Source organism: Macrobrachium rosenbergii, chromosome 52 (assembly GCF_040412425.1).
Source record: "Macrobrachium rosenbergii isolate ZJJX-2024 chromosome 52, ASM4041242v1, whole genome shotgun sequence".
NCBI lineage: Eukaryota > Metazoa > Arthropoda > Malacostraca > Decapoda > Palaemonidae > Macrobrachium > Macrobrachium rosenbergii.
In genome coordinates this window covers 32,823,671-32,843,807 of record NC_089792.1, presented here as the reverse complement: position 1 = coordinate 32,843,807, position 20,137 = coordinate 32,823,671, and the positions used below count along the sequence as shown (strand labels likewise).

At 41.5% G+C, this 20,137-nt stretch overlaps 2 protein-coding genes across 2 annotated transcripts in view; both read right to left on the bottom strand.

The window, feature by feature from the left end:
• Positions 1 to 20,137, bottom strand: part of LOC136833955 (eye-specific diacylglycerol kinase-like) — an 850,760-nt gene that overhangs the window by 229,343 nt on the left and 601,280 nt on the right. The window lies entirely within an intron of this gene.
• LOC136833791 (astacin-like metalloendopeptidase) overlaps positions 14,415 to 20,137 on the bottom strand; it is a 12,539-nt gene continuing 6,816 nt past the window's right edge. Inside the window, exons 5-10 of the mRNA XM_067096049.1 lie at positions 20,092 to 20,137; positions 19,527 to 19,739; positions 18,040 to 18,139; positions 17,027 to 17,157; positions 16,505 to 16,594; positions 14,415 to 14,696 (exon numbers count right to left, since the gene is read on the bottom strand). The exon at positions 20,092 to 20,137 is cut by the window's right edge and continues 44 nt beyond it. Of these exons, the coding sequence (XP_066952150.1) occupies positions 14,545 to 14,696; positions 16,505 to 16,594; positions 17,027 to 17,157; positions 18,040 to 18,139; positions 19,527 to 19,539 (486 nt within the window). The 5' untranslated portion in view covers positions 19,540 to 19,739; positions 20,092 to 20,137 and the 3' untranslated portion in view covers positions 14,415 to 14,544. The remainder of the gene's footprint in view (positions 14,697 to 16,504; positions 16,595 to 17,026; positions 17,158 to 18,039; positions 18,140 to 19,526; positions 19,740 to 20,091) is intronic.

Here is a 20,137-nt window from a genome sequence, read left to right as displayed (position 1 = left end):
CCCATGTATACCGCTGCAAAGGATTGGCCAAGGTATCCAGATATCTCTGTCATTGTGCAGTGAGAAAAGCCTCTCACTTGCAAGAGATGGTGGATAGTCCCCAACTGTGAAGAAACAGGGAACTCGTGGATTGATCATACCCGCCTGGCGTGCAGCTACAGAACGTTGTAACAGGGGGAGAATCTCGGGTGCTATGGAAAGTGGAGCCAGTGTCCGATACCAGATGGCACGTGGCCACTTGGGAGCCACCAGGTCAATCTGAGATTCGGGGGTGACTACAATTGTTCGCACTTGTGAATCAGACAAAATTGAGGGAAGGCGTAAGCGTTCAGGTTGTCCGATGGATGTTGGAAGGCATCCTCTGCAGCGGCCCTATACAGGGATGAATAAATTTGTTTTATTTAGCATTTCCCAACGTTTTTGTGAGAGAGAGAGAGAGAGAGAGAGAGAGGAGAGAGGGAGAGAGTGTGTAAGAGAGAGAGAGAGAGTTAGAGAGAGAGTGCTTGATGGCTTTGTTGGAAAGAGGATGAGGTCGTTAGTTTGTTTACGGCGCTGGTCTGTCTATGGAATATATGTGAGGATTTTTCGGTTTTTAGAGTGAGTCTTGAGTCAGAGCTAGTGCTGGTCTGTGTCGTTTGGTTTTGGACAGTTTTTGTGTGCTGATGCAAAGTTGTTGTTTTCCTTGTTAGTGTGCTGTTCTTGTTGCTGTATGTTCTTGATCGTGTGTTTTTCTGTTTTGGTTTGGTTTGTGTGGTTTTGTGTGCTGTGTTGGCGACAGTGGACGCCTTACTCCATCTTCCAGCAACCGAGGACCAGGGTGAGTGTGTGTGTACTGTTTTTTTGTGTTTGAAATTCCGCCACATAATATTTGTTACACGTGGGGCAGCTGATATTGCAGCTGCAGTTGAGATTGGTGGCTGGTAGTGTGACTGAAGAAGGATGGAAGAGGAACTGGTGAGGTTGAGAGGAGAATACATTAGTTGAGGGGTGAGAATGAGAGATTGAGAGTCAGTTGGAGAGATGGGGGAATGCTAAGAAGTGCAGAAAGAAAATGAAAAGGAGATGAAAGAGTCAGAAGAGGTGGATAAAAGTTGGAGGGAATGATGAAGGTGTGGAAGAAATGGTGAAAGGTATGTTCAAAGGGTGTTTTGGAGAAGGGGCTGTTGGAGGCAGGTTCTCTGGAACGTGAAGGGCAAGAGAGAAAGAAAAAGGAGGAAGAAGTGAATGGGCGTGAGTGATGAAAGTGATATGGGAATAGGAAGTAAGAAACGAGGGAATGAGAGGCAGGAGCAAGGAAAAAGGGAATGAAAAGCAGGGAAGGAACAGAGGGAAAGTGAGGATAAGTCAGGGAAGAAAAAGGAAGAAGGGAAAGGAAAGGAAATTGGTAAGAAGAGGTAAGGAAGTGGGAAAGGCAGGAAAGAAGGGAGAGAGTGAAGGCAGTAGTGATAGAGGTGGATGGAGGTGAGTGGATAAAAGTGGATAAAGGGGAAGAAGAGTGTAATGAGTAAGATGAATGTAAGTGCAGCAGTGGACTCTTTGTATTGGAAGAGGAGTATGAAAGGACAGAGTGTAAGCGAGTGAGTGAAAGTGAGAAAGAGAAGTGAGAAAGGCTATGTATGTGAGGGAGGCACCGGTGTGAAAAAATATAATGAGTATGGAAGTAGGGATGTGCATGATTTCTTTGAGAGTATGAAGGTTTGTCAGGATAAGTATGGGAAAGTAAGAGAGTGTGGGCACGAGAATTAGGGAGTATTTGACTGGGTTTTTACTTGATATGTATAGGGTTATTATGAGTGTGGGGATGTTGGGATGACAAGGTGAAAGCTAGACCAGTTGAGCATGCTGAGGCGTATGGCGAAAGTGTTAGAGTATAAGAGGAAGAATGAATTTGATGAGGCAAGAATGAAAGCTGGGGAAACCTTGCCACTGTATGTTTGTAGGCTGGAGACGTTGGCAAGGAAGAAGTTTAGGGATGATGGGATAGATGAATGTAAGGAGTTAGTCGGAAGTTGTTAGGGACAGTGCCAGATGGAGTTAGAAATTTGTGAACTTGAAGCGGAAGAAAAAAAGATGGACAGAATGAAAGGTTGACTTAGAGAAATTTTGGAAATTGTAGAAGATTATGAGCTTGACAGGGTTATAAAGAGAGGCAGAAGTGTAAGTGTAGGGCTGGGGTAGATGAGAGGGTACCAGAGTTCGGAAGCTTTAGGATGAATGTTGAGGGCCCAATGAGAATGGCGATAGTGTAATAGATAGGAGTGTAGAGCAAGTAATGTGGGTACCAGGGAGGATGAATGGTGGGTTTGTAGGTGAACAACGGGTTGGACGGGTTAGGATAGTAGTGTACAAAGGGAAGGTCGATGAGTGGAAGTCAGTAAGTGTTTTAGATGTGGAAAGGAAGGACATACAAAGAATGAGTGTAGGTGGGCTTTGGGAGCGTGTTTGGTTAATGAGCAACGGGACATTTGGTAAAGGGAGTGTCACGAAGATAGGGGGTTAAATGCTACAGGTGCGGACAGGTGGGTCATATTGCTAATGGTTGTAGGCACCCGCAGTGAATGTAATATGGCAACTGTGTAAGAATGGGCATTATGCGAGAATGTGTTCAGAACCAGAGCGAAGTGTGTCGAATGTGGAATGGAAGGGCATGTATCAAGTGTATGTAAACGAAAGAGGTGACTGTGACAGCGGGTCGGGAAACTGAGTGTGAAGGGGTTCAAATGGGTGGATCCTCCAGGATGCAAGCGGTGCGTGCAGATGCATGTAATGTGAGGGTTGTTGCATGAGGAGGGCTTTGCTGGAAAGACTGACGAGTGCATGAAGCAATTTGTTTTGATAGAGTATGGTAGAAAAAACGTAAGAAAGGAAAGAACGTAGGCAAACTGGAATTCGTAAGTTGTGTGATAGGGTGTGAGTGCCAAAGTGGAAATGAATGATAAAGCGTGTACGGATGAATGGGATGGTATGAATAGAACGTATAACATATCTGGGTTTGATATAACTGAGTTGACTGAACGTGTAGGGGGTTAGTGAACGTTGAGGTGAGCCGAAAGTGTAAGAGTAAGAGAGCGTAGCAGTAACATAACAGTGATTGAAAGCATGAATGAATCATTGCAAGAATTGGAAAGGTCAATGGCTAATGGGATGGGTTAGTTGAAGAATTGGTGGGAGGTATTCGGGAACGAGTTAGAGGTATAGATGAGATTGTGGATGAAATTGAGAGTGGAATAGTGAAGAAGATAGCGTGAATCTGAGGAGAATGGAGGAGAAGATGTGGATTTGAATGTTGCTAGAAGAGAATGATTCTGAGAGAATGATTGCGTGCCGTGATCCGTGATCTAGAGGACCTGCTAGTGAGCATCCATGGGTGTTGCATAGGCGATTTGAAAGAGGTGTGAAGGTGTTGGTTGGGAAATGCTAAGGGGGGGAGAAATATAGAGGGATGAATAAATTTGTTTTTATTTAGCATTTCTAAATGTTTTGTGAGAGAGAGAGAGAGAGAGAGAGAGAGAGAGAGAGAGAGAGTGTGTAATTGTCGTTAGTGAGTGCTTGGTTGTTGGAAGAGGGATGAGGAATTCGTTAGTTTGTTTACGGCGCTGTCTGTCTGTGGAATATATGTGAGGATTTCGGTTTTAGAGTGAGTCTTGAGTCAAGCTAGTGCTGGTCTGTCGTTTGGTTTTGGACAGTTTTTTTTTGTGTGCTGATGCAAAGTTGTTGTTTTTCCCTTGTTAGTGTGCTGTTCTTGTTGCTGTATGTTCGTGAGTCGTGTGTTTTCTGTTTGGTTTGGTTTGTGTGGTTTTGTGTGCTGTGTTAGCGCCGTGGGCGCTTACTTCCATCTTCCAGCAACCGAGGACCAGGGTGAGTGTTGTGTACTGTTTTTTGTGTTTTGAAATTCGCCACAGCCCAAGGGTCTGGGCCTACTGAACAGAAAAACTTGGCTTTCTGCTGTGCCAGGTGGCAAACAGGTCGATCGACAGAAGACCCCATGCTAGCGAACAACCTTTCCTTGATGTCAGTGTGAGGGACAACTCTGTCCCTATCACTTGACCCTGGAGAGGGGAGCTTGTCTGCCACTACATTCTCTTGCCTGGAATGTATTGGGCTGACAGTTCTACCAAGTGTGCTACTGCCCACTCATGCACCGGCATCGTAAACAGATATAGCGGAAGAGACACTAGGCCTCCTGAAACTCTTGGAGAGAGGCTGCCTTGAGTTCCAGGATACTGATGTGAAGGTGCTTGTCATTTTGGCCCAACACACCTGAAATCAGCAACTCCTCCAGGTGTGCACCCCCCCCCCCATGCTCGAAGCATCTGAAAACAGAAGCATCTCAGGAAGGGGAGTGTGCAGAGGTTCCTGTCGTCTTGATACCAGGCTAAGTTCTGTTTCACTTCCTCTGAGAGAGGAATGGAAAGGAATGGGGAATCCCAAGCCAGCAACCAGAACTCCATCATTCTCCACTGGAGGGAACAAAATTGAAGCCGCCCATGAAGGACCAGCTTCTCCACGGACGACAGGTTGCCGAGGACATGCCACTGCCGAGCTGGTCGCTCCTGTTGAGACAGGAACAACCGTACTGCAGCCCTGAACTGCTGGATACGCCGAAGTCTAAGGGAAGACTCTTACTGCTGCCGTGTCTATCAGTATGCCCTGGTACTTTATCCTGAGCTTGGGGTTATGGTACTTTATCCCCTGTGGGGGGTGAGATCGGACTTCTCAAAATTTACCCGACCCCAGGTTGCGGCAAAATTCATGGAGCCGATCCGTCCTAGAGCAACCAAGCAACTGAGAGCGCCAGGACTAGTGCCAATCGTTGAGATCCCTCAACAGAAGTATCCTGTGCGAATGGGCCCCAAGCTGACACAAGGATGAACACTTGCATGAACACCTGGGGAGTGGTTGAGAGCCAGAAACAAAGTGCCCTGAACTGGAGTACCGTCTCCCGAGGATAAAGCGTGACGATTAGCGAGAAGACCGATGGATGGGTATTTGAAAATATGCATCTTCTTCAGGTCTACCGTAAACATGAAGTCTGACTCCCTGATGGCTGCAAGCATGTAGTGTGTCATTTCCATCTTGAAACAAGTCTGGCAAATGAATCGGTTTGGGGAGAAAGATCTATAAACAGTCTCCAACCCCATACAAGAAAGACTTGGCTGTAAAAGCCCGGGGACCAATCTATCAAGACTTCCACAGCAACTTCCTTCAGCATCACTTCTACCTCTTCCCAGAGAGTGAGGTCCTTCGTTGAATCGGGAATGCAAGTTCGGAGATGGACTGGATTGCTGGTGAGAGGTGGCTGTGACTCGAAGGGGAGTAGACAGCCCTCCCGAAGGACATCCACTACCCAGGTTTCGGCTCGTATCACTGCCATGTTGCCCAATGGCTCAACAGGCAAACCCGGCCCCCACTAACAGCAGCATGCAGAGGGGAACACCGCCCCTAGCGTCCTCCTCTGTTTTTCTTTCCCTTGGCCCCTTTTCCAGACTGGAAGGAGGGTTGAAAGGTGCAAAGCAGCGTACTTTCCTTGGCAGGGGCAGAAGGAAGATGGGTGTTTCTTCAGGCATCCTTCAAAGCCTGGGATTCCTTAGGGGCTGAGGAAGTGCTGGCCTGACACGAAGGTTGGGCCGCAATGGCGCACAAAGACCCGGAGGTCTTTGCCACTGCCTGGTGGACAAGATGGTTGTTATCCTTGACAGGACGTTTGTCCACCACAGCATCTACCTGCTCTCTAGGAAAGAGAGAAGCAGAACCCAGCAACGGTCCATTCTGTAAGGCCAAAGCTGACTCAGGGCCCACGAACTTGGCTATCCAAGTAAGAAAGGTGTCCCTCCTCTTCAGGACCAAGTTTGTCCGCAGGTTAGCCATCTGGCGTGCAAGTAGGTAACTACCCTACCTTCAGACTGGCACAGTCTCCTGAAGGTGGAGGCCTCCCCTGGAGTGATGGCACCCAAGGAGGCAGCAACCTTGGACACTGTGAAAGACCACAGGTCCAGCCAGGAGACTGCCTGGAGTGCTGCCATGGCGGTAGCTTGCAGTCTCGCTGCCTCTTGCTGCAAGAGAGAGATACTCTCTGCACCAAGCTGCTACAGCAAGAGACCCAGGCTTAGATGGACCAGGTCCGGGTTTACCTGTTTGATTGGCACAGACCCCTCTGAGGATGTGTAATGGTGCTTCTGTCGAGGCAGAGGAGGAGGAAGCAGCTTATCCGAACAGTTGGAGTGAAGTGAACTCTCTTGCCCAGAGACCAGGTGTTCATTTGCTCTAAAACCCCTTCAGTAAGTGTGGACCATGGCAAGCCCACTGAGGCCTTGGATTCCTTCTTCAGTCCCCAAAAGACATCGAGGAGCAACGGACGACCCACGGATGTGGCCATGGCCCCTTCCCTAAGATTGTTGCGCAGAAGGATCAGTGCAACGATCTCTGCAAAGGTCCTCTGTATCTCAAGGTTGTCTGAGTCCTGAAGAAAAGGATGCTTGGGTCCTTCTAGGGCATGGTCCTCCTGGTCTACTCTCCCTGCAGGGGAGGCAACCTCCTTCTTCCTCCACTTGTTAGCTTTAGAAGAAGGGGAGGAGGCAACAGCATCGATGACCACTTCCTTCTTCTCTTCTTCGACTCCCTCTTCTTGCCAAGGTTGGCTTTAGACAGCAGCATGTGGAGGAGGACATCACCCAACGACAATGTTGATGGCAGTACCTAGGGCACATCACCGAAGGATGTGCAGAATTACCAAGATTGTGGTGGTTGCCCTCAAGCTGGTGGATACCAAAACCGTAGATGATGTCACAGTTATGATCAAAGCAGTAACAGGATAGCCTTGCACCTTCAGAGTGATCCAACCAGACCTGGCGGTAGCTCTGTGAGAGAGAGGGCCAAGGAGGGCCAAAGCTCCTGGCCTCAGGGGCTCCATGGCACCTGCAAAGGTCAGGTTAGGTAAGGCAGTCTGGGCAGTAACAACCAGGGCGCTTCATAACTCATTAGCAACGCCTCTAAATGAAAAATTGCAGGAATAAATGTTGTTCAGCGTGCCCGAATCTACCCATAAAAAGTACCTTACCTGGCCAATTTGCTGATATTCCGAGCGACAATTTTTCTGGCGGAGCGAACTTTTCAAGTACCAAGTTGGCGTGAATGGTGTCATGTACAGCACTGGCGCCTCCCGTAGAGTTCTTAAGATGGCCAAAATGGTGCTCCTCTCACCCGTAGTTCCTAAGGTTGCCGTGCATTAAGCCCGACCTGATCACGGAAATTTAATTCTGTCAATCGTATCTGGCTGACCCACGTCATTCCCTAGGGCTTAGGGATTAAATACTTTGAACCAATCACAATGTGTTCTATCAATACAGTTACCAGGCCCAGGCCAAGACCAGAGTCACGCATCCTTTCCACCTCTAAACGCCACGATGGAGAGTCACGACTTGATTTTGTTCCAGAAAGTTAACACCGTGGAAGAATTCGATGTGTACACGGACCTGTACATTCCGACAGTTCTAGAGTTCCTATGGAATGCTGGTGAATTCCGCACAAATTAGGTGTACTGGTGATAAGACTGCTAGGGACTTTTTCAGGTTATGTAGTGCTTGCAAACGGGGAAACCGCTGAAATTTCGTTCCAAGATGGAGGTCCATCCAACCACTGGACACCCAGCGTACATGGCTAAATGGTAGCTGCGTCAGTGCAGAAAGATTTTGAATAAGGTAAGCCAGGCATTTGCCTTTCTTTTTATTTGTTTTATTGCTACAATTGGTGTGATGTTTTGGAACAGAGCCTAGTATACGGATTTGCCGTTTTCTGTGACCCCTGTGGTTGGCGTGCGCCTTTACAACATTACCCTCTTGCCAGAACATACGAGCTTGCCAAGAATCATTCAAAATGCGGATAAGGCACAAAGCACCGTTCCGCCACCCCCTAACTGAAAGCAGAAATGTTAAAATGGCCGTTTTACAAAATTGGCGTCCATTCTAATGTAAGTAGGAGTAGCTAACCCACGTTTATGTAGGCTACAAAGTAGCCTAGGCTAGCGGTTTCCGTAGGTGCAGAGTACGGGTCAGCCTCACATTATGCAGCGAGTGGGTCAGCCTCATGTATGTAGTATAGCGGGTCAGCATCACGTATGTATTGTAGCGGGTCAGCCTTAAGAATGTAGTGTAGCGGGACAACCTTTTGCATGCAGACTAGCGGGTCAGAAAATCAGGAATTTTTATGCGTTACGGGCAAAAGCGTGGAACCCGCTGTTGCTTTCCCCAACAAAACCCGGTTCCCAACAGGTCCCCTTACTGTTTAGTAGGTTTTCTGTTGCTTTCTTTTGGCACCACCCGATAAAAGCAGTGTTTTCTTACTGTTACAAAAGCACAGAGGATAATTTTTGTTCATTGCTTCTATAGCGAATTTTTGGTGCCAAATTGGGGGTCCCGCAAACCTTCACAGGCTCCAAGGCAGTCTCCCTAAGCCCCAAGAACAAGCATCCTCCTGAGGACAACTCCTCCTCCATGCAAAGAGAAACTGCTGGAGAGCAACCAGGCTTGTTGCTGTGTTACTTAGCTAAGGGCAAGTTCCCTAAAACACTGCACATGTGTGACAGCATTCCAGGATGGGCAGCATACAATCAGTATCAGTTCTGAGGTTACTTATAGTTGGCAGCCAAAAAATAATGGTAAATTCTTGATAAGCAACCAAAATACTATAGAAAATCTTAATTTCCAAGGAAATAAGCCACGCAGAATTATACTATAGTTCTACTGTTTCCTTCAATGGGGTGTGCAGGAGGTGGAGCCCCCATAGCCAAGTAACACGGCCTGGGTTAGGTTAGGGTAGAGTGGGTTAGGTTAGTATAGTTCCTTGGTATTTCTAAACAAGAGCTCTGCACGGACTATTACCTTGGAAATTGATTTTCCCTATATTTTTAGTGTTGCTGATGAAGAAGGTGGTGTTGTTTGTTGTCGGTCAGTTATTATTAACCTCATATCTACCCAACACAGTTGGAAACCCTTTAACCCAGGGTTTTGGAAATGTTGGGAGAAACACTGGACTGCCATGTTGTTGTTATGGAATGGTTAAGCATGCTTAAGTCATCAGGAGCCATACGTTTAGAGGAATTGATTTACGAAACCCATTATAAAAGACTAGGTAAAACTTTACTTAGGCTGCGAGCCTGTTCCTGCCAGTCATCGGCCGGGCCAGGTTCCTCATGCATAAATAGACGTAACCCCTTTCCTATAATGCTAGGGTCCTGACTTAACCAGATCTTACCTACCTAACCTAACTTAGGGCAACGTGCCCTGATCTGGCCAGGGGGGCAAAGACCCTCCCAAAAAGGCCGTAACCTGTCCTGCTCGGCGGCTGGCGAGAATCAGGCTGCGCAACTAAAGTAAAGTTTTACCAGGAACTATCCTGACCTAATGTACCCAAAGCTAACCTAACCTAGCTGGCTGTGTTACTCAGTCGAGGGGGGGGAGGGGTCTGCACCGTGGACCCCACGGTGAGGGAAACTCCGTTTTTTACCAAGAGCTCCCCTATATCACTGTGTACGCATGATAGCATTCCAGGATGGCCAGCGTACAACTTCCGAGGTTAATTACAGTTGAACGACAAAAAATAATGGTAAATTCTTAATAGCCTAAGCAACCAAAATACTACAGGATATTCTTAATAGCCTAAGCAACCAAAATACTACAGGATATTCTTAATAGCCTAAGCAACCAAAATACTACAGGATATTCTTAATAGCCTAAGCAACCAAAATACTACAGGATAAATCAATTTCCAAAGTAATACCCGATGAGGAGGAGCTCTTGCTTAGTTCTACCAGTTCCTTTTATAGTAGGTTACTTTAGCCAATCCCTTCTTGAACATATGGCTCCCATATGCCTTCCGTAAGCGCGGAACCATTCCAGGGAGGTCATCACAGGCTTACAATAACAAGTCCGTTCTCTCTCCCTGTGTTTTACCCCACCCAAATCCCCCGTTCCCACAGGGTCCCCTGATAAAGATGCGAGGTTAATAATAACTGACAGTCAATAAACAACATCACCTCCTTCATCAGCAACACTAAACATATAGGAAAACCGAATTTCCAAGTTGTTCCATAGCTTTACTACACGTAGCCATAGTGCTGTTTACACGAGCAACCCTCGTATTTCACTATACTAAAGGGGGTTTAAAAACAATGTTTTTCATCATCTTACCTTCAGGAAATCTATGTGCCTCACAGACATGCTGCAAACTTAAAAACAGGTAATAAACAGGAACTTCAAATTTACGAAATTGCGGGCAAAAGCAGCAGTAGTTGTAGTAGTAATAGTTGTGAGATTTTCCCTAAAAACGGCTCCTTCGTCAGTCTGATGTGTTTTGGCTGCACTTGTTCAAAGGTTTTCTATTGTACCGTATGCTTTAATAAATTCCTTCCTATTCTCCAATGTTCTCTCTAGTCAAATCTGTGAAAGGTAATATATTAGGTATTATTCCTCTTTATTTATAGGCATGAATACTGCATTAATGCGAAAATGTTCTTAATATTGAACAATAAAATAAAAGTACTCACATTTTCCTTTCCCTCTTGCTAGCTCAGGATTTCACTGATGAACAGATTCAGCCACTAGGTTCGGTTTAAACACAGCGCATCCCTAACAGTCACATGCTTAGGCCTATAAGTCACGTGCACCTCCCTCGGTCCCTGTACCCACATTACCCGTTTGCACGGCGTATCAAAAACGGTTAAGGTCCCGGGAAAAAATAAGTTATCTTCAGGACTTCTGTGTATATCTTTTATCTTTCCACTGGTGGCCAGGGCGGATTAGGATTATGGTGCCCCAAAACAGGCCTACCTGTTGTGGTTAGACGAGGACGCGTGTGACTATTTCGTATGGTTCAGCAAATAGCAAGTATTGCAGCATTGATTCTCATTTTACAAGATCAAAAAGTAACTGGGGCAGTACAGATGGAGTTGATAGCCGTGGTAGGCCAAAACCAAATTCCAGTAGACACGTGTTCACAGTGTAGAGGGAAGTAGGTAGGCAACAAAGGCAGTAGAGTGTGATATGTGCAATGAATGGTTGCACTCAAGTGTGCAGACACCAGAAAGGTGTGGACATCCCATAAAATGGTTGTTTAGGGTGTAGTAATAGTTTGACCAGCTAGCGGGGAGAACAAGGAGCTCAGGGAGGAGTACCAGATGCTTGGAAATAGACTAGAGCAAATTGAAACAAAAATAAAAGACATCAACGCGACTATCGCTGAAGACGTAAAAGAAGAGATTTTCAGCAACAGCAATATAAGAAAAGCAATTCAAGAAGAAATAAAAAGAAGCACAGGGCAAAGAAAGAAACAAGGGAAATTTGATATTCATTTTAGATCCTCATGAGGTGGTGAAGAACAGGATCTTAATAGGGATGAAGAAACCTGTAATGAAATTTTCACAAAGGAACCAAACCTAAGCAAAGGAGAATGGAAAATGAAAGAAGTAGTAAAGTTAGACAGGTTACATCCACAAAAATCAAAACAGAGCATATAAAATAAGCAAACAACAGTCGGTATTATTTCCTGCCGTAGGTTCACTTCAAGAAGAGGCTGACTAGAATAATTCTGCTCTCAGTTGTAGCTGGAGAAAGTGGAGCTAAAGAGATAGTAATCGACAGCCCTGACGCGGAATGTTCTCGTAATGCTTCTACATCATCAAGAGATATAACGCAGAAAAATTGTTCTTTCTGACAGGGCATACTGGAAAACATACATCACTCACCAGATATATACATGTGCATCTGTTGCATGAGAAACTTTCTCTGATCAAATCAACATTATTCTACCAGTGTACTGCAGTATAGGCTGTGACACGGTGAGCTCCTTCCATGGCTTGGGAAAGGCAAAAGCATTCAAAATTATGATCGAAAAAGCTGGATTTCATTAGTCTCTCAAAAGCCTTGGAACAATTAAACTTTTAAGCAGGGCTGATAAGCAAGCTTGCACCAGTTTTGCTGGAGCACTGTATGGAAAAACAGGTTGTGATTCTCTGAATATGTTAAGTTGTGAGAAAGGTGCAAAGAAAATTGCCCCTAGGAAACTTCCTTCCACAAAGGACAGCTTCCACTAACGTACCTTCCGTACCGTTTACCAGCTCATGATATAGCGACAAGCATCCGATACAGACCCACAGATGCCTGACCCAGTCTTGTTTGGATATTACTGTGATATGTCAAATTCGCTTTGTCCTGTAATGATGTCTCAGTCACCAGCAGTACCTGAGTTGTTAAATGATTTGATATGTCAATGCAAAGAAAACTCTTGCAATACCAAACCGCACGTCTTACGAACAATCAACCATGTACTTCAGCATGTATATGAAGCTAACCTGCCAGGTGACGAATATGACTTCTGGCAATACCTGCAAATCCTCTTACATTACTTTTGCCTTTTCTTTTGATGAAGATGACTTAGGTTTAGAAAACTGATTCTTCTCTTAAATATTCATTTTCATAAATAATTAACTGTTTGGTTGAACAGGTCTAATTTTATCAGCTTTGAAAATGGATACTTTATATTAATCATGTCATTTTTTCGCATATATTTCCAACAAAATGTGTTTGTCATTTTTGTTCCTCATCAAATGAATAGATATTCTGAGTTTCCATGGTGGCTCTCGTGTCTTGATGTGACCCACTTTCGTTTTTGAGAGAAAGTCCGTCAAAATTCGTAGTGTGATGAGTTACTTTGGAGGGCTATAAAAAATTTTGCAAGCACTTTCCAGGGTGGTATCAGCTGTTTCTAACTCCTGAAGAGTTACTCTTTCCAAAAATATAGGGCGCAAATTTTTGCACATTCATTGTGCAGCCATTTAAAACCTATCATAGGTTAGCTTATCCGTATTGATACTTACTGCCTCCACCTTGTACAGCATATCCTATTCGTCCGTAGTTCCTTCCTCGAGGACCGATTCTTCCAACTCGTTAGTATTCCCTGACCTGCTGTTGGACCTTGGATCCTTTGCGTTACAGCTGTCATTTTCTTTTACCTATTTATCACTGGATTAATAGTAGTTGGTTTGTTTACACTTTCTGAACCGGTTTTAAATATAATCTATTCTTCTTCGTTTTAACGTGCTTTTTCCCATTTTTATATGGGGTAAGCATGATGCCTTCTTTCGAAGGACTTTGATCTTAGTTTTAACATTTTTATGTTACAACAGTATCTTGTTCCCTCTTTGGCAGTTGCTGTTTGTCTTGTAACCTCCTTAGTTTCCACGGTCTGTCTTTTGTAAACTCAAGGCTTTCTGACTGATTTCCTCAGCATATCCAATTTTTGCATCCTGTCCTCATAATATCTGTAATATTTTGCTCGAGGAAAAATGCTCCGTATTATCTTCCTATTTTCAGAAGGCACGAAATTCAACTATGTATTTTCCTCTGAAGTCCTCTTTTATGTCAGGCATATTTGTTATCTTTATGACAAGATAGCCCCCTTAGTACTCATTTCATTATTATAGCAATGTTGGCCATTTCCTTCTACAAATCCCATTATTCATTCTTTTTTTCCTTTTATAGTTTCTTCTATATTTACCATAATTCTCTGTTTTACTTTCAGGATTTTCCTCCAGAATTCATATTATTGCCTGTTTCCGTAAGATGCTTAAAGTATATTTTTCTGTGTGACTGACTTCAGCAACTTGTAACGAGGGTCATGATCTTGGTCTTCAAATATTTCTCTGAGTGGTTCTTTTCTTCGGAGTTTAAAAAATATGAAATAGTTATTATTCTGTGTATATTGTTCTAAAGGACACAGCATCTACCTGTGTCTGCACTTTAGTATTAAGGGATACTTTCTGGAACCAAATTAGAAGCCAAATTAGGATTTGATTCGACAATATATTCCATTTGTTTGTTGCTACCAACCAAGGTTTTCTAGGAAGCATTTCTTGGAATGAATACTCTTATCTCTCACATTTTAACAATTTTTTATCATGTGCGCATCAAAGGCAATGTATTTAGGAACCATAATAAAAAGTCAAATACTACAAAGTAATGTATAAGCTTGCTATTCTCTCCACAAAGAATGAACAAAGACCCAATATGTGTGAATAGGTTTCTATTTCTCAGGAAATGATGATGGTCTGACAGGACACTGGGTTTAAGGGAGAAACCATTACGCATTGCAAAAGCCAGAGACGGTTGATATATGCCTCAGTTTTCCTAGTCCAGTACTTATCTTTTTTCAGTATTCTCAGCTTGAATTCTAAATAGATATTGAGTTTGTATGGCCTGCATAAATTCCGATAAAATCAATTGCTGGAGCTGTTGAGAAGGCTTATCACTTCCACTACTTCTGCTATTTTTACTTCTGCATACATTATACAGTATTATCAAATGCCTATATGCATACACTCATACATATTCAATAAAGACTATAGAATGCGGTGAATAACTGACTATGATTTTAAATTATATTTTTCTGCTACGCAGCAGAATGAAAGGGGGTGGGTAATAAGTACACCAATAACTCTGAAATTTGATCATGAACCATATCTTATGGTTTAATTAGAATTTCGGTAAGTAGAGGTCACTTTGCACAGTTTGTTACTGATGGGTAATCGCAGTACATTTTCTCCTCACTGAAGTGAAGTTTAACAGGACACTCCATCACAAACGCTTGGCCGTGGGCGCATTGGTAGTATTTTTCGCAGTTTCCAGGGTAGCGAAACAGGAGGCCATCTGCAGGTAGACAAAAAGTCAACTATTATGCCTTTATAGAATAGAGCCGTGGGTGTAGCCACATTGAGGCAGCAAGATATTTTGGTGAGCAAAATAACTATGAGAACGTGAAATTAAAGAATGTTACCAATGCATTATAAAAGAATCTGAAACGAATGTTTTTTTGTTTTTTTTTTGCGTCCCCATTCCCCACGGAACTCCTGCCGACTTCCACTTCTTTGCTAAAATCCATAATACTTAACAGCTTATATGTTCAGATTTTACGTTTTTACTTCCTGTGGCTTTCCTTCAAGAACTAATTTTAGCTTATTGTTAAAGAAACCAAAATATATTTTGTCTATATTTTGCCAATATTCTTTTTTTAACGAGAGCCCGTAATCATTTGAAGATATAAAAACTTTGCATATTAGTTTGAAATTTGGCGAGATCAGTGAGCCATCTCTTGACACTCAATTAAAAATAGTCACATAAAGCCTAACCATCAATGATTTGTACAGGATTCACTTCAGAATGCTATTCTTATTATTACATAACTGATGGCTAATCCAGTTGCAATTGTATCCATTTACAGAAAAGTCTGCCATATTGTAATCAAGTAGGCATTTACCAGAGAGTTATATACATATGAAACAATCCATATCATGATGTTCGTTGAGGCTCAAAGCTTTTATTATCATCATAATTGTGTTTACATTAACTTTTCCTTCTACAGGGTTAGACGTGAAATAACTTCTTTCCACTTGTTTCTGTCGCAAGGACTTTGTCTTCGTTCCCAGCTGGTCTAGGTCTCAATCTTTGCCCTTCTCTATGATTTCTGGACCTTCCAACAGGTCTCCAACCAACCTCTTCTATATCAACTGTTTTCAGTTCCTTATTCCTTCTCATCGCATTGTAATTTCCCGCCTTCCTGCAACGTCAAGTACTTCTGGTCTTACGCATGCATAAGTCTGTGCTCATATATATATATATATATATATATATATATATATATATATATATATATATATATATATATATATATATATATATATATACATATACAGTACATATATATGTGTGTACAGTAAGTATGAATATTTTCACTAAAGAACACACCCATATATATGTATATATATGTATGTTATAATATATAATTATATATATATATATATATATATCATCTCAAGATATATGTGTGTGTATGTGTGTGTGATTGTGTGTGTCACTGTCTTCACTAGAGTTTCAACTTGAGCCGTGGCACGGTGTCATCAAGAGTTTCTGGTGCTCCCTGCCTGCATAATGCCCACCTAATTACTAGACTTGGTACCCCGTCGAATTTCATCTCAAGATCTACAAATATGTGGTATAAGCTCTCAGATTTTAAGATTTATTGAAATTATTGCTGCTGTTTCAACCAACACGCATCATTTAGTCTTAAAAGATCTGTCTTTTGTATCAAATAACTTAAAAAAAGTTAATAAGTGGCCTATTTGTAAGGTTATCTAAGTAAACTTTTATCATGAATGTTCACGTCTTTTAAATAAAAATTATTAACGAAACAGAAAATTTATTGTATCACGCTTCAGCAGTTAATAAAGAACATTCCAATGGGCAATACACGAGACTATTTCGTTATTATACTGCATTCTTTTCGATCCTTAAGAGTGAAAGCAACCAAATAACAACCATATCTTCGGTTTCATCATAACCTGGGTTTAATCCTGACTTCTAGCCGACACTGCATCGACAAATAGCTTTTGAAGTACGTCACTTGTTCGAGTATTTATTCTTACAGATGCATGTAAATATTCAAGAAAAACGCTGACTACCTTGCAGATTGTCGTTGCAGATACCACATCTGTAGGTTTTCTGTATCCGTTCCTTGTCCAGTTCAGTAAGGTAGGCCCTTTGACCCACATCTGGAACGGAATCATTTATCCAGTTAGGAAATAAGTACACTCCAAACCTTACTATGTCTGGTTGCATGTAACTACTACTGAACAATTCAACATTACATTTTAGAGATTAATATTTAAGTAATACAGTCTGATTTATGCAAGATTTAAAAAAAGGATTTCATAGTTTATCATTTTTGGTATTATTTTTTGTCATTCTGGATATTTTGGGCAAACATGGTAAAAATCAAGAACAGTGCCATAGAATTAAGAAGTCAGAACTAGATAGTAGTAATAATTAACTGTGCCCGTGAAAACTTGAGAAATTCGCAGAAAAACTTTATGGAAATTACACTATATATTTTTCGTCGTGGGAGGTTTGTCTACCATTATTGTTGATTTGGGTTTAATAAGTAATCAAGAGTAAAGAAATTCATACAAGCTCAGATGGCTCACCCAAGGCTCCATTGATTCTAGTCATGATAGGTTTAGTCAGGTCAATAAAGATATCTGGATTTTGCTGATTAGTTGCATGCATAATGCTCTTGTAATCGTACTCCAGACTGTTATCGGTGAAGTCACCATGCCTGTGAATCAGAAGCAGAGGTTTGGTCTTGAAAATATCAGGATAACCTAATCTAAGACAAGATCATTAAGGACAAGACGTACTCGATTACACAAATGTACCTGAGGTAACTTAAGACAATGTGTTCTGAATACTGAAAACAAACGTTGAGGTAGCTGATGAAAAAACTTGCTTTTACCATTATAAAAAGTGCAAGAAGAAAAACTGTGTCCTATATGTTGATAAAAACATTAAAATATCGAACGAAAGAAATTTTTTTTTACTTTTTACCATTGCAGGGTAAGTAGGCAAAAAAGGATATTGTTTTAGGTTACATTAATGTTGAAGAAGAGAGCTAAGATGTGTCCTGCAATTATTAGCATAATATTTAGCGATGCAAGTGGTTATTTGGGTTAGACTGTCCGAAGATGCTTTCTGTATGTTTTCTGAATTATGCATTTCCTAATGTAGAAGAGATTTTCTGTTTGCTAGATTAGCCAAATTGTCTTTAAAAATTTACTTGGATATAAATTCATGAGTTTCTTTAATAGTAAATTACCAAGCAGGCAAAGAACTGTTGCCCAACAAAACCTGGACATGATCAGCTAACAGAGTATTATCTCTCATATTCATGTTTTGTCGCAGCTTTCAGAAAGATGGCAAAATTATTGCCTGATGATGATTTAAGTTTGTTTTTATATTCGTTTATTTGTTTATTAATTTATTTGTTAATCTCCCGTACTTTTGCCTTTTGTCATTCCATTCTTTACAAACCACACTGTTGCATTTTTCAAATAAAGCGAACCTAGAATATAATGTGAATGAGCTGGGCCACTCTAGCTATAGTGCTACACTGCATTGATATTGTTAATTACCACCAAAGCGAATATGGGAAAATCCTTACGTGTATTTCTGGAAGTAAGGTTTTGCTTTGTCCTGGATGTTATCCCATAGAATTATGATGTAATCGTCTCTGTCCGGACGGTTGTGTTCATGACCGAAACCTGCAGGAAACAAAATTAAGATAATTCTCTCTAGACGTAAGATATAAAATTGTTTAAATATTAAAAAGAGTTTGAGAAAAAATGCAATTACAGATTGACTAAACTTCCCTCTCATCTTTAAGGGTTGTATGGGTAAGAAAGCTATGGTATTTTATGGTATTTAACCAGTTGGTTCTATCAACTGTCTTGGAAGCACTAAGACAAGCTCAGTGGGGAAAAACTAAGATGTACTTAACTTTTAGGAGACATAATATTATATATATATATCAACTATATATATAAGATATAAATATATATATATATATATATATATATATATATATATATATATATATATATATATATATATATATATATATATATATATCAAACATAACACAGGTAAACTTGAACTTACTGAAAATACAAGATCAACCTCTTGTTGGAGAGGAAATTACAAATATTTTTCCGATCCTTCCATTGTTGATTGCCTCTGGACATATTAAAAGAATTGCAGTATAACAACAAAAGCATTTATAGCATTTTAGTGACGTTGTCCAAATGCAGAAACATTAAAATAACTAACTAGATATATGTAGGCATTATGCCAATAAATTGCCCTTGTCCAAAGATAGCCCGTAAGTGTGGTAAGTGTTAAGGATGCAAAGAGATGGGAGTGAAGGACCTCTGGAATCGCACCAAACAACTGGGACAATGAAAGGACATGTTATGAAACTCCTTACAGCGAAAGCAAATTTTAGAGGCATGATGTTTAAACTGATTTAATTACTCACTCATTTTTATTTGTCTTTTGGGTGTTCCAACGGCCTATCTAACACTGAAGGGTTCATACGCATGACAAGGATTTGACTCCCTATTTTTGAGTTCTTGTGTCATATGAGACGATTATTTTATTTCGAACTTGCTGCTCAAATATTTTCATCGAGTAAAACAAAATGTAAGTGCACATGAGCCACAGATGGGGATATATCTGTGCATACTTATAAAATTAACTTTATTTTTGTTTACCGTGCAAGTACACTGAATAGAAAATTTTACTTACGGCCAGTACTCTGACCCACATGAGGTATAACGTTGTGTACATGAAGAGGAACAAGTTGATTCTAAGTTGATTATATACATATGAGCCCTAATTGGTAGACTTTCTCAGCAAGGCTTTGAAATCAACTTCTTCTATTTTTCGTTTACGAGCATATTGCATATAAGTTTTCATATTATTGTCAGTATTCAAGAGCTAAAAAACGTTTCTTCTTTGCCCTTCTTAAATCTACAGTTCTGTTCATTCTACTGATCCCTCACTGGCCATTTGTACGAGTGAATGGATCGAAGTGTATGAAAGAATGAAGATCAGAGACGAAGACCACAGGTAAGGGAACGAGGATATTACCTAATGTATGCATGAGTTCATGCAAGATGGTTCCTATGTTACTGTTATCACTTGAAACTGTGAGGTCCTGGACACCTCCCTGTCTTCCACAGTGCGATGAATAATCAGGACCAGGATAATCCTGACAGCATCTGTCTCAAGACTTGGCCTCGCAAATTCGACGCAGTTTAGTTCATTGATTGTACTGATGGCTGCCATGATGTTGTCCTCAAACTGCAAATAAGCGGGAACAGTTTAATAAACTCCAATATGATGAAAATGTTGTTGGATTCTAGTTGGTGCTGTATGACGCTGAGCGTGATGAGAATGATAAATTCATTTCAGCATTCGCAGCGTGAAGCGAAACTGCCAATATTTTTACATTATGTGTTTTGACTTAGTAATATTAGAAAATTTCCGACAGAATTTGCCAGTAGAATACAAAACCTCATAAACCTTGGCAAGTGAGAAAACAATATCTTCAGAAAAATTTATGTCAGAATGATCAATTTTCAATGGTAATTGAATAATCACAGGAATCGGTCATTGTATATTTATTATGGAAGGTTTAGAAGTTTAGTTTTACCATAAAGATTGTCCTCGGTTGGAAACCTACGGGTGTGGGAACTTTC